Genomic DNA, 12931 nt, shown 5'->3' on the forward strand with positions numbered 1-12931 from the left:
GCTTATCAGGAAGTAAGGAACTTAAAATAATGTGGGTTTAAAGTTTGAGTAGGGAAATTAACAAGTAATTTGAAACTTGGGTATTCATAAAGATGTCAGGAGAAACATTAACAACCTCATATAGGCAGATGACACCACTCTAATGGCAGAAAGTGAAAAGAAACTAAAGAGCCTCTTGATAAGGGTGAAAGAGGAGATAGAAAAAGCTGGCTTAAAATTCAACATTCAAAAAACAAAGATCATGGCATCCAGTCCCATCACTTCATGGCAAATAGAAGGGGAAAAAGTAGACACAGTGACAGATTTCCTTTTCTTGGGTTCCAAGATCACTGTGGACAGTAATTATGCAATGAAATTAGAAGACGCTTGCTTCTTGGAAAGAAAGTTGTGACAAACATAAATAGAGTATTAAAAAGCAAAGACATCACTTTGCTAACAAAGGTCTGTATACTCAAAGCTATGGTCTTTCCAAAAGTCATGTATGGGTGTGAGAATTGGACCATAGAAAAGACTGAGCACCGAAGAATTGATGCTTTCGAATTGTGGTGCTGGAGAGGACTCTTGAGAGGCCCTTGGACTGCAGGGAGATCAAATCAGTCAATCCTAAAGGAGATCAACCCTAAATATTCATTGGAAGTACTGATGCTAAAACTGAAGCTCCAACAGTTTGGCCACCTGATGTGAAGAGCCAACTCATTGGAAAAGACCCTGATGCTGGGAAAGATCGAAGGCAAAATGAGAAAAGGGTGGCAGAAGATGAGATGGTTAGATAGCATCACTGACTTAACAGACATGAACTTGAGCAAACTCCTGGAGATAGTAGAGGATGCGGAGGCCTGGTGTTCTGCAGTCCATGGGGTCACAGAGTCAGACATGACTTAGCAACTGAACAACAACAAAGATGGCAGGATGCGGTTTGATCACCACATTAGCTGTTCTTTTGTTGTTTGGGAAATACGGTATTATAACATGGTTTGCTCTTCATAGATAATCTATCCCTAGATTATTGAACACAAGGGCTGCCCTGGAGTAGGAAATGTGCCCTTCTGGGACTGCTTTGGGACTTAGGATACAGAATAAGTAGCCAGTGTCTCAGAGGCTAAATTCTGTGGTTAAAATTGGTATAAATTTAGTCTTAAGTCTTTCCCCTAGGACTCTCTTAACTTTAAATTTTACACTGAAGCATGTTAGAGATATGGGGATTTTGCTATTTCTATGGAACCTTTTAATCAACTTTAATGCAGGCTTGGGTAAAGTAAATCTTAATACTGTTTCTCTTTCAGGGCTTTGCTAGTTTGCTATCCTCAAAGCATAAAAGCAGCAATGAACTGCTTCTTAACTCTGCTTTTATTAAATTTTCTTTATAATCCTCTTCTAGTCCTTTTTTATACTGTACTATTGAACCATAAGCAAACTAGTAAATAAAAATTGTACCCATGGAATTTTTAAATTGTTTTAATGAAGCTCTGGAAGCATCCTCATTTCAGAAGATACTTTTCCCTAGTTTGTTTTTTAAATTCTAGAAAGTAGGTCAGTAGAAATAAACCCCCTTTAATTGGTTTAATTAGAAATGGAAAATTACATGAGTAGCTCAATTTGAAGTGTAGATTTAAATAATTTTACTGGGATTAATATCACTTAATGGTTTGATTTTAAGTTGCGTTTAATCATAGCTTATAATTTCTTGAAAAGATTTTAATATCAGAAAAAGTGAAAGTCAGTCATGTCTGACTCTTTGTGACTCTATAGTCCATGGAATTCTCCAGGCCAGAATACTGGAGTGGGTAGCCTTTCCCTTCTCCAGTGGATCTTCCCAACCCAGGGATCGAACCCTGGTCTCCCACCTTGCAGGCAGCTTCTTTACCAGCTGAGCTACAAGAGAAGCCCAAGAATATTGGAGTGGGTAACCTATCCCTTCTCCAGTGGATTTTCCCAACCCAGAAATTGAACCGGGATCTCCTGCATTGCAGGTGGATTCTTTACCAACTGAGCTATCAGGGAAGCTCCTGTTAAATATCTCATATTTAATATCAGAGAGGCAGCCTAAGAGTTAGAATATATCTATGCATAGGGGGAAAAGTTTGCCATGAAATATAATATTTGACTATGAAATTATTTAGAACTGTATTTCTCAGATAGTATGCCTGAGAATACCATTCTCAGTTCAGTCGCTCAGTCATGTCCAACTCTTCGCAACCCCATGGACTGCAGCATGCCAGGCTTCCCTGTCCATCATCAACTCCTGGAGCTTACTCAAACTCATGTGTATCAAGTCGTGATGTCATCCAACCATCTCGTCCTCTGTCATCCCCTTCCTTCCTGCCTTCAATGTTTCCCAGCATCAGGGTCTTTTCAAATGAGTCAGTTCTTCACATCAGGTGGCCAAAGTATTGGAGTTTCAGCTTCCGCATCAGTTCTTCCAATGAAAGAACTGATTTTAGGACTGATTTCCTTTAGGATTGACTGGTTTGATCTCCTTGCAATCCAAGGACTCTCAAGAATCTTCTCCAACCACAGTTCAAAAGCATAAATTCTTCAGCACTCAGCTTTCTTTATAGTCCAGCTCTCACATCCATACATGACTACTGGAAAAAACCATAGCTTTGACTAGATGGACCTTTGTCGACAAAGTAATGTCTCTGCTTTTTAGTATGCCATCTAAATTGGCCATAACTTTTCTTCCAAGGAGCAAGCATCTTTTAATTTCATGGCTTCAGTCACTGTCTGCAGTGATTTTGGAGTCCAAAAAGAATTAAAGTCTCTCACTGTTTCCATTGTTTCCCCATCTCTAATTTTCTTGAGGAGATCTCTAGTCTTTCCCATTCTGTTATTGCCCTCTGTTTCTTTGCATGGTTCACTTATGGCTTTCTTTGCTTTGGAATTGTTTAAAGTGTGCATTCTATGCAAGGATTCTTTAATATCTGAAAATCAATCAATGTAATATACCACATTAACAAATTGAAAGACAAAAACCGTATGATTATCTCAATAGATGCAGAGAAAGCCTTTGACAAAATTCAACACTCATTTATGATGAAAACTCTCCAGAAAGCAGGAATAGAAGGAACATACCTCAACATAATAAAAGCTATATATGACAAACCCACAGCAAGCATCACCCTCAATGGTGAAAAATTGAAAGCATTTCCCCTGAAATCAGGAACAAGACAAGGGTGCCCACTCTCACCACTACTATTCAACATAGTGTTGGAAGTTTTGGCCACAGCAATCAGAGCAGAAAAAGAAGTAAAAGGAATCCAGATAGGAAAAGAAGAAGTGAAACTCTCGCTGTTTGCAGATGACATGATCCTCTACATAGAAAACCCTAAAGACTACCAGAAAATTACTAGAGCTAATCAATGAATTAGTAAAGTGGCAGGATATACAATTAACACACAGAAATCCCTTGCATTCCTATACACTAACAATGAAAAAAACAGAGAAATTAAGGAAACAATACCATTCACCATTGCAACAAAAAGAATAAAATACTTAGGAGTATATCTACCTAAAGAACAAAAGACCTATACATAGAAAACTATAAAACACTGATGAAAGAAATCAAAGAGGACACAAACAGATGGAGAAACATACCGTGTGAATCAATATTGTCAAAATGGCTATTCTACCCAAAGCAATCTATAGATTCAATGCAATCCCTATCAAGCTACCAACGGTATTTTTCAAAAAACTAGAACAAATAATTTCACAGTTTGTATGGAAATACAAAAAACCTCGAATAGCTAAAGTAATCTTGAGAAAGAAGAATGGAACTGGAGGAATCAACCTGCCTGACTTCAGGCTCTACTACAAAGCCACAGTCATCAAGACAGTATGGTACTGGCACAAAGACAGAAATATAGATCAATGGAACAGAATAGAAAACCCAGAGATAAATCCATGAACCTATGGACACCTTATCTTCGACAGAGGAGGCAAGGATATACAATGGAAAAAAGACAACCTCTTTAACAAGTGGTGCTGGGAAAACTGGTCAACCACCTGTAAAAGAATGAAACTAGAACACTTTCTAACACCATACACAAAAATAAACTCAAAATGGATTAAAGATCTAAATGTAAGACCAGAAACTATAAAACTCCTAGAGGAGAACATAGGCAAAACACTCTCCGACATAAATCACAGCAGGATCTTCTATGACCCACCTCCCAGAATATTGGAAATAAAAGCAAAAATAAATAAATGGGACTTAATGAAACTTAAAAGCTTTTGCACAACAAAGGAAACTAAGCAAGGTGAAAAGACAGCCCTCAGATTGGGAGAAAATAATAGCAAATGAAGCAACAGACAAAGGATTAATCTCAAAAATATACAAGCAACTCCTGCAGCTCAATTCCAGAAAAATAAATGACCCAATCAAAAAATGGGCCAAAGAACTGAACAGACATTTCTCCAAAGAAGACATACAGATGGCTAAAAAACACATGAAAAGATGCTTAACATCACTCATTATCAGAGAAATGCAAATGAAAACCACAGTGAGGTACCATTACACGCCAGTCAGAATGGCTGCTATCCAAAAGTCTACAAGCTATAAATGCTGGAGAGGGTGTGGAGAAAAGGGAACCCTCTTACACTGTTGGTGGGAATGCAAACTAGTACAGCCACTATGGAGAACAGTGTGGAGATTTCTTAAAAAACTGGAAATAGAACTGCCATATGACCAAGCAGTACCACTTCTGGGCATACACACTGAGGAAACCAGATCTGAAAGAGACACGTGCACCCCAGTGTTCATCGCAGCACTGTTTATAATAGCCAGGACATGGAAGCAACCTACATGCCCATCAGCAGATAAATGGATAAGGAAGCTGTGGTACATATATACCATGGAATATTACTCAGCTGTTAAAAAGAATTCCTTTGAATCAGTTCTAATGAGATGGATGAAACTGGAGCCCATTATACAGAGTGAAGTAAGCCAGAAAGATAAAGAACATTACAGCATACTAACACATATATATGGAATTTAGAAAGATGGTAACGATAACCCTATATGCAAAACAGAAAAAGAGACACAGATGTACAGAACAGAATTTTGGACTCTGTGGGAGAAGGTGAGGGTGGGATGTTTCGAAAGAACAGCATGTATATTATCTATAGTGAAACAGATCACCAGCCCAGGTTGGACTTTAGAAAGATGGTAACGAGAACCCTATATGCAAAACAAAAAAAGAGACTCAGATGTATAGAACAGACTTGTGGACTCTGGGAGAAGGCGAGGGTGGGATGTTTCAAGAGAACAGCATTGAAACATGTATATTATCTAGGGTGAAACAGATCACCAGCCCAGGTTGGGTGCATGAGACAAGTGCTCGGGCCTGGTGGACTGGGAAGACCCAGAGGGATCGGGTGGAGAGGGAGGTGGGAGGGGGGACTGGGATGGGGAATACATGTAAATCCATGGCTAATTCATTTCAATGTATGACAAAAACTACTGTAATGATGTAAAGTAATTAGCCTCCAACTAATAAAAATAAATGGAAAAAAAATAAAAAAATAAAATTAAATAAATAAAATTAGCAAGCTAAAAAAAAAAAGAAGTTAGGAAAAGAATAAAATCCAAAATAAGTGAAAGAAAATAATAAAGATAAAAGCAAAAAAAAAAAAAGTAAAAATAAATAAATAAATAAATAAAGTGTGCATTCTACAGCTGAATGGTTGGATTTGAAGTGCAGTTAGTTTGTGTTCATAGAACACATAGGCCAACCATTCTAGCCATCCCATACTGGAGAGAACTGTAGCACTTTCCTCTGGTGACCCTATAGGGTGATGTACTGGCTACAGCCTAATGTGAAACAATTGCCATTATGCTTTAAGAAATGTAGAATACTCCTATAGGGCTTTTGGTCTCCTTCCTAAGGAAATACTGTACATGTTTTTACTTAGCTTTGAGTAACTCCCTGGTGGATGGTGTTTTATTTATACTTTAAAAAGAAATACTAGTTTACATTTACTTATGGTGCCATCTAAGAGTATATTCTCTCCTGTCTTCCTGCTGATAACAGATGGACATTGCACATTAAACAAATAAGCCAAGATTCTGCCTCATTTATGCTTTGATTTATATGAGCAGTGATATAGCTCTTCTATTAAAACTATATGGTTATGCTTTCTGCTAGATAAAACTAATCCATATTCCTGGAAATTCCTACATATCCTACAAATGTAGCTGTAAAGGAACAATACAAATGATCACTACTCGTTTGACAGGCAGGTTGTCTTAACATACCTTAGTTGAATAGTGTTGTATTAGGAATAATATATGAAACACTAGACACATTCATTAAAAGTAGAAAATATCCACCAGTGTTTTAAAATTATTCTTAAAGTCTTGCCAATGCAGTGAGACATGAGACAGAAATAAAAAGTGTGGTTATTGAAAATTGGTGATAAAGTCTTTATAACTTGCAAGCAATATTGTTTACACTGAATATCTGAGAGAATTTAAAAAGTAAAATGACATGGTTTAATAAACTGATTAGATACGAGAAGTATCCAAAATTCACCATATAAAATAAATACAAATATTTATTATATACAATCATGTTATTTCTGTGTGTTAACTGGTTGGTGAAATAACAGAAAAATAAAGTTTGCATCTCCAGGTTAGAGAATGAGAAGAGAGGGCAGCATTGTAGAAACTCAGGGAGAAAAAGGTTGTAAGGAGGACTTAACAGCCTCAGTAAGTGTTGTACATACTGAGGTCAATCAGAGTGAATGCTATGGTTTCTCCTCATGGTCTTGAGATCACTGGCTTCCTGTGGTAAAGTCATGCTGGTTAGAAGAAGGAAATGGAAGCCAGACCACAGTGGTTGAAGAAGGAATATAATGTAAGATCCAAGACATTTATTTGAGTTTGATTGTAATGGAAGAAAAATAGGAGAGGGATTGAAAATTGTGTTGTTATTGCTGCTTTGTCGTTTTGTTCGTTTATTCCAGGACCCTTCTGTATGAGACTAGAAACTTCTCAAAGGCAGGCTCTGCTTTTGAAAGCCCTGCAGTACACAGTACCACCTTGAATATAGAGACACTCATTAGCTTTATGTTAAAGTCATGACTGTGAATGTAAGTTTTAAAACACTTGGTAGCGGGCAAAGTACAGAGTACATGCCCATGCGTTCTCAGTGATTAGACGAGGCGGGCCTCACTGTGAGACGTGCTGTGGCTCCTCTCCCCATCTGTCCATTCACCAGTCTTGCCATCTTCATTCACAACCTCCTTCTTTTTGGACTTTCTTTTTTTTTTTACAGCTATGAAACCCACGTAGTCGAATATCACGATGCTTCTCCTGTAGGGAGTGTGATGAGGAGCAGAGTTTGGCCTTGGAGTGCTCGGAACCAGAAAAATTGCCGAGGACTCGGAGCCCAGCCCTGACCACTAGAGAGCCCACAACACAATGAACAAATTGAACTTCCATAACAACAGAGTCATGCAAGACCGCCGGAGTGTGTGTATTTTCCTTCCTAATGATGAATCTCTGAACATCATCATAAACGTGAGTAGATCCTACTTTAGAAATGTTTAAATGATGATGTTCCCACCAGTGACCACATTCAGATTGTGACTTGGCTAATGATGAGATCCTCACAGAATGATACCGTTAACAATGCCGGAGAATTGGGGTATTAAGGCTGTCTACACAGGTATAAATTTGAATGATAGCTTAAGTTCAGCTGTCTTTAGCATTCTCTCGTCTGGTAAAATTAGAGAATATCTGTTACTATATTATATATAGAAAAATAAACACTTTGCTTTTTAAAAATCTTTTATTGAAATATAATTTTATGGATATCTGAGTTTGCTTTTTAAATACTTTTGAGTTGTCGCCTACACACATGAAATGGTAATACATAATTGCTAACTTTGTAACATGCATCTTGATCATTGTTTTGATAGTAGGCTGTAGCCTAAGTCTAGCCAATTTCAAGAATAGGCTGTGTATTTGCTCACTAAACTTGCTTATGGTTCATGAGCTGGAGTTAACTCTTAGTTAACCTGGACATTGAAGAATATAATACTTTTTTGTTTTTACTTTTAAAGTTGAGTTATAATTTACTTACAGCAAAGTATAGGAATATTAAATGTGCAGCTCTGACTTTTTCCCAGTGTATACATCCAAGTAACCATCATTCAGCTTGAGATATAGTAGATTTCTAGTGCCCCAGAAAGATCTTTTGTAATCCCTCCTAATCAATAATCTCTACCAAAAGATAGTATCTATTTCCACTTCTATCACAGTAGGGTAATTTTCTTATTTCTGAATTTCATGCAGCTAAAATTAATGTGGTGTGCTCACTTTAATATCTGCCTATATTTTATATACTCAATATTTGGCCTGTGAAAGTTATCCATGCTATTGCATGTGACAGTAATTCTTTTTTTCATTATTATATTTCATTGTATGAGTATGCCTAATTTCTTCTCCAGCTTTTATTGATGGGTATTGGGTTATTTTAAGTTTTGGAGGTATTACAAATATAAAACAGTTATGAAGATTTTATGTATATACACATATGTATATGGGCTTCCCAGGTGGCTCAGTGGTAAAAGAATCAGCCTGCCAGTGCAGGAGCCATAGGAGACACGGGTTCAACCCCTGGGTCAGGAGGAAACCCTGGGGGAGGAAATGGCAACCCACTCCAGTATTCTTGCCTGGAAAAGCCCATAGACGGGGGAGCCTCGCGGGCTACTGTCCGTGGAGTTGTAAAAGAGTTGACCATGACTTAGCGACTGAGCACACACACGTGTATATACATGTCTGGGCTTATACCTGGAAGTGGATTGTGAATCACAATGTATGCATGTGTTGAGCTTTGGTAGAGACTGCTGCACAGTTTTCTGTGATCACAGTCATGCCTAGCATTTGTCAACCCCTCCCTATTGTTAACTTTCATGTTCTTTCTTTGTATTCTGTTGGAATTAAGGAAAAAATTTCCTTAGTTCATGCCTTGAATTAGTTCTTCTTGCTACTGTATTTTTAACCCAATTGCCATATAAAAAGAGTATTTCTAAATGTTATACTGAAGCTATATGACATTTAATAGCTCCATTAAAAATTTAAAGGAAAAGACCCTGCTTATCATAATTATTTTGGTTTCATTCTGTCAGTCACCACAGTTTCTTGATTTACTAATGTAGCCTTGTTTTTGCCTAAAGGAATTGTCTGAGTATCAAACCTGCCTATTGAGTGAATTTTATCAGTCTCTTAGGCAGAATTTCTGTTGATTTAGCTCTTTTATACTCAGATTACCCAAAGTTGTTTTGGATGTGAAGTGATAAAACTTATTATTCCAGCATTTGGTTTTTAAAACCTAGTTAAAATTGGCAACATTATCTCTCTTTTTCAGTATGGGCACTGTCAGAATATATTAAAATATAATTTACATGCTGTTTGTGTTCTTTTAACAGTTATATAGAGAAGGTATCAACTAAAATCTTAAAATATACATAAACATATAGTATAAGCACTTAAGAAACTTCTCTCAGTTCCATTTCTACCTTTTCACCTGGCCAAATATGTATAAATGTGTTCATGTGTGTGTACACACATACAGTATATGGAACAAGACATTACTGACCTCAGGTAAGTTAGAAGGAAGACTAATGTTATTTCATGAGGAATACTAGGAGCTGGCTATAATTTTCTAAGAAATTAATTTATACTGAAATCTTAGTTGAGGAAGATAGTTACAGAGAATAGACTGACAGGCAGTTCATTTGTTCCTATAGATCAGTGATTTTACAACTTGATGTCTAAAAAATTACCTGGAGAGCTTGATAAATACTCAAACTATTGGACTTCACTCCTTGGAGGTGCTGATGTAATAAGTCTAGTGTGGGACACAGGGACCTATGTTGAAATCCCTACTTCACATCTGCAACCTTGGACAAATTAGTTCTTTGCTTTGGTTCCTTCTTCTATAAAGTGAAAATAATCTGCTCTCCTCACAGGGACATTGTGAGGATATAAAGACATAGCATGCATCCATGCTTACTGCTGTGTCTGGCCTCAGTGAGAGAGCACTTAATGGAGTGGCACTTGTTTTCATTTCTTTGAGCTGTATGCTCACTCTATTAATGAAACTCAACTTCTGAACACCATGTAGACCTGTTCTTATTCCAGCGTCTGTGGACAGCCCTGCTGTGTCCAGACTCCTCATTAGCAAGCAAGCTGCTGGACCAAAGGAGGGAGGAGGAGGAACTGGGTTAAGTAGCTTGGGGTCCCCTCACTGCTACAGAGCCAACTCAGGGCTGCCAGAGGCCTGTCATTTTCTACAAAGTATCATTTTTGTCTTCAGAAAATAGGAGTGATGTTTGTAGAGTTGTGGTAGAACAAATTAACTGTAACAAAAACTATTTCATTAATGGTCTCCTTTTTAAAAATCATTTCTAAACACTTTGTAAACAAAGAAAATTTATTCCCTGAGAAGTATAATGGATAGAATATTGCCTTTCTATATAGGGTAAATGTAGTTTTGATCATTTTTAATTTTCCATGAATTAAACAAATAGGGATTGTTCTAAATAATTTTAATCATCAGATAAATATTAAATATGGAAAGTTGGAAATTTTTAGAAATAAAATTATGTTAATGTAGGAGTCACAAAATTTTTCAGTGATATAAATTGTGGCTAAGAGATCATGTCTCTTCACTGAGACGAGAGTGAACAATTCTTTTTCTGTAGCATATTTTAGGCATTCTTGTTCAACAGGCCATTGACATTAAGAATTAGATGCTGTTTTTATTAAAAAGTTCCATACAAAGTCTATTTTTAGATAATGCTTTCATTCTTATCCCTAATGCCTCATATTCTATGGCACCTTTTAAAGTTCCTATTGCTCCTGAAGATTAAAGAACTTGAAAATTTTCAGTCAGCTAAAATGTAGCCTTCAAGACTCATAATATGCAAATGTAAAAAACTCAAAATTGTTTTCACAGTAAGTTAGACTTCAGAGCCACAGCCTTACTTACTTGCAGTTTTTTAAACAAGAACATTGTATTTCCTTGATAGTTGTTAGCCAAGGACTTCCCTGGTGGCTGAGACAGTAAAGCGTCTGTCTACAATGAGGGAGACAGATACTTGATTTAAAACTAGTGGAACAATAATAATTATATAGGAGGTATGGAAGAAATGCACAGATTATTTGAACAACAGTTATACAAAGGTACAACATAGTTTATTTTGTATACAGCGTGTGATTTGGAATTTTTCTTTTAACTTTTTAATCATATTTTATCCAAAGTACTTTGTATATGATATTTTAAAATACAGTCAAAGCTAAAGTCCTAGACTTCTTTAAGTCTCAAATTTGTAGTATATAGTTCAGTTTTATTTAACCTTAAATACTTTTCCCATAACTGTATCATTTTCTTTATTTAAGCTTATTTATAAAGTGTAGTTTCAGTAATACAGAACTCAAATCCAAAGTCTTTTTAGTGAATGAAGGTGACACTGATTTCCTTTTGGCAAATGTATCCCCTCAGTACAATCAATTTGTATTGATACAAATTCTTGAGTGGCACAGTATTAAATGATCTGCACAGTGGGCCAGAGTACTATAGTTTGTAGTCATGGACCAGAAGGAAGGTGAGGAACCCACAGGAAATCAGATCCTTGGCTTTCATTCATCAGACATTTACTGAATGCCTGCTGTATATTCTGAGTATAAAATAAGATACCGTCCCAGCTCCATGGAATTCCTGTTACTTCTAAACAGCTGAAGTGGTGCTATTTGGCCTTACATAAATACTTCTGCACTTCCTAGTGGATAAGGTGCTTCAGATTGCATATGTTCTCAGTCCCTGAGTATGTCTGACTCTTCGCAATCCTATGGACTGCAGCCCACCAGGCTGTTCTGCCCATGGGATTACCCTGGCAAGAACACTGGAGTGGGTTGCCATGCCCTCCCCCACGGGATCTTCCCAACCCAGGGATCGAACTTGTGTCTCCTGCTTTGCAGAAGGTTTCTTTACTGCTGAGCCAATGTGAATTCACTATTCACATTAATAGTGAATATGGAAAAGAGCCATAAACCTATCTTTCTTACTCCAGTTGACATTGTCAGCATTCTGAATTGCTTGACCTTCAATTATTAAGAGATCTCAACATGTTTTATTTTCTGAATCTAAGTTATATATTAAAGTATGATAAAAAAATCATTAATTCAAAGTTAACTAATTTAGTATTTGTAATCATTAAAACTGTAACTGGCATGATTATTGAAGAAAGAAGTTGCAAGTTACTAGTACAAATATGAGGGGAAATGCCACACATAATATATGTAGCTAGAATGAACTGTCATGTTGCACATATTTTAATAATATTTACATACAAAAATATTATAATACACAAATGAGCAAAGTTCTGAATTACTGTCTCTGATAATACTAACTACATGACTTCAGGCTCTCTGGGTTTTCTTTTATATGTCTATCAAATGAAGAAATTGATTTATATGGTCTCTTAATGTCAATCCCAATGCCGATAAGCTTTAGTGGTTCTGAGTTCAACAAGGCAGACTCATTAGAATTATGTGTCCCCCAAAATACTTCATTCAGTATTTGAAAAGTCAATAAAACTGTGTCTTTTAAAGACTGTTTTATCTTTCAGCATGTGACTTTTCAGAATAACTTAACCTGTTCTATGTTCCATGTTCCAAATTAACATGATTTTATTATTATACTAGGACTCAGAAAAGAACCTGGTTTAGTACTTAAAAGATTGCAATGAAAGTGATTGATTAAAGTAAATAAAAGCTAGGTATTCACTCATTGTGTGGTATATGAGCATTTTGTTTAAACCACTATGATGAAAACTTTCCTTGTAAAAATACTTGCCAAATCAATAATTTTGATAATTATTTTGATCATTAGATTATTTTGGTTTCCTTCTGAAATACATATTT

At 36.4% G+C, this 12931-nt stretch overlaps 1 protein-coding gene across 4 annotated transcripts in view; it reads left to right on the plus strand.

The window, feature by feature from the left end:
- The window catches only part of FRMD6 (FERM domain containing 6), a 252545-nt gene that overhangs the window by 207163 nt on the left and 32451 nt on the right, over positions 1–12931 (plus strand). For all 4 annotated transcript variants that reach the window (XM_020895677.2, XM_020895678.2, XM_020895679.2 and 1 more), the window contains one exon: positions 7275–7519. In XM_020895677.2, coding sequence (XP_020751336.1) covers positions 7421–7519 — 99 coding nt within the window. In that variant the 5' untranslated portion in view covers positions 7275–7420. The remainder of the gene's footprint in view (positions 1–7274; positions 7520–12931) is intronic.

The sequence above is a fragment of the Odocoileus virginianus genome, chromosome 6, assembly GCF_023699985.2.
Source record: "Odocoileus virginianus isolate 20LAN1187 ecotype Illinois chromosome 6, Ovbor_1.2, whole genome shotgun sequence".
Classification (NCBI taxonomy): domain Eukaryota; kingdom Metazoa; phylum Chordata; class Mammalia; order Artiodactyla; family Cervidae; genus Odocoileus; species Odocoileus virginianus.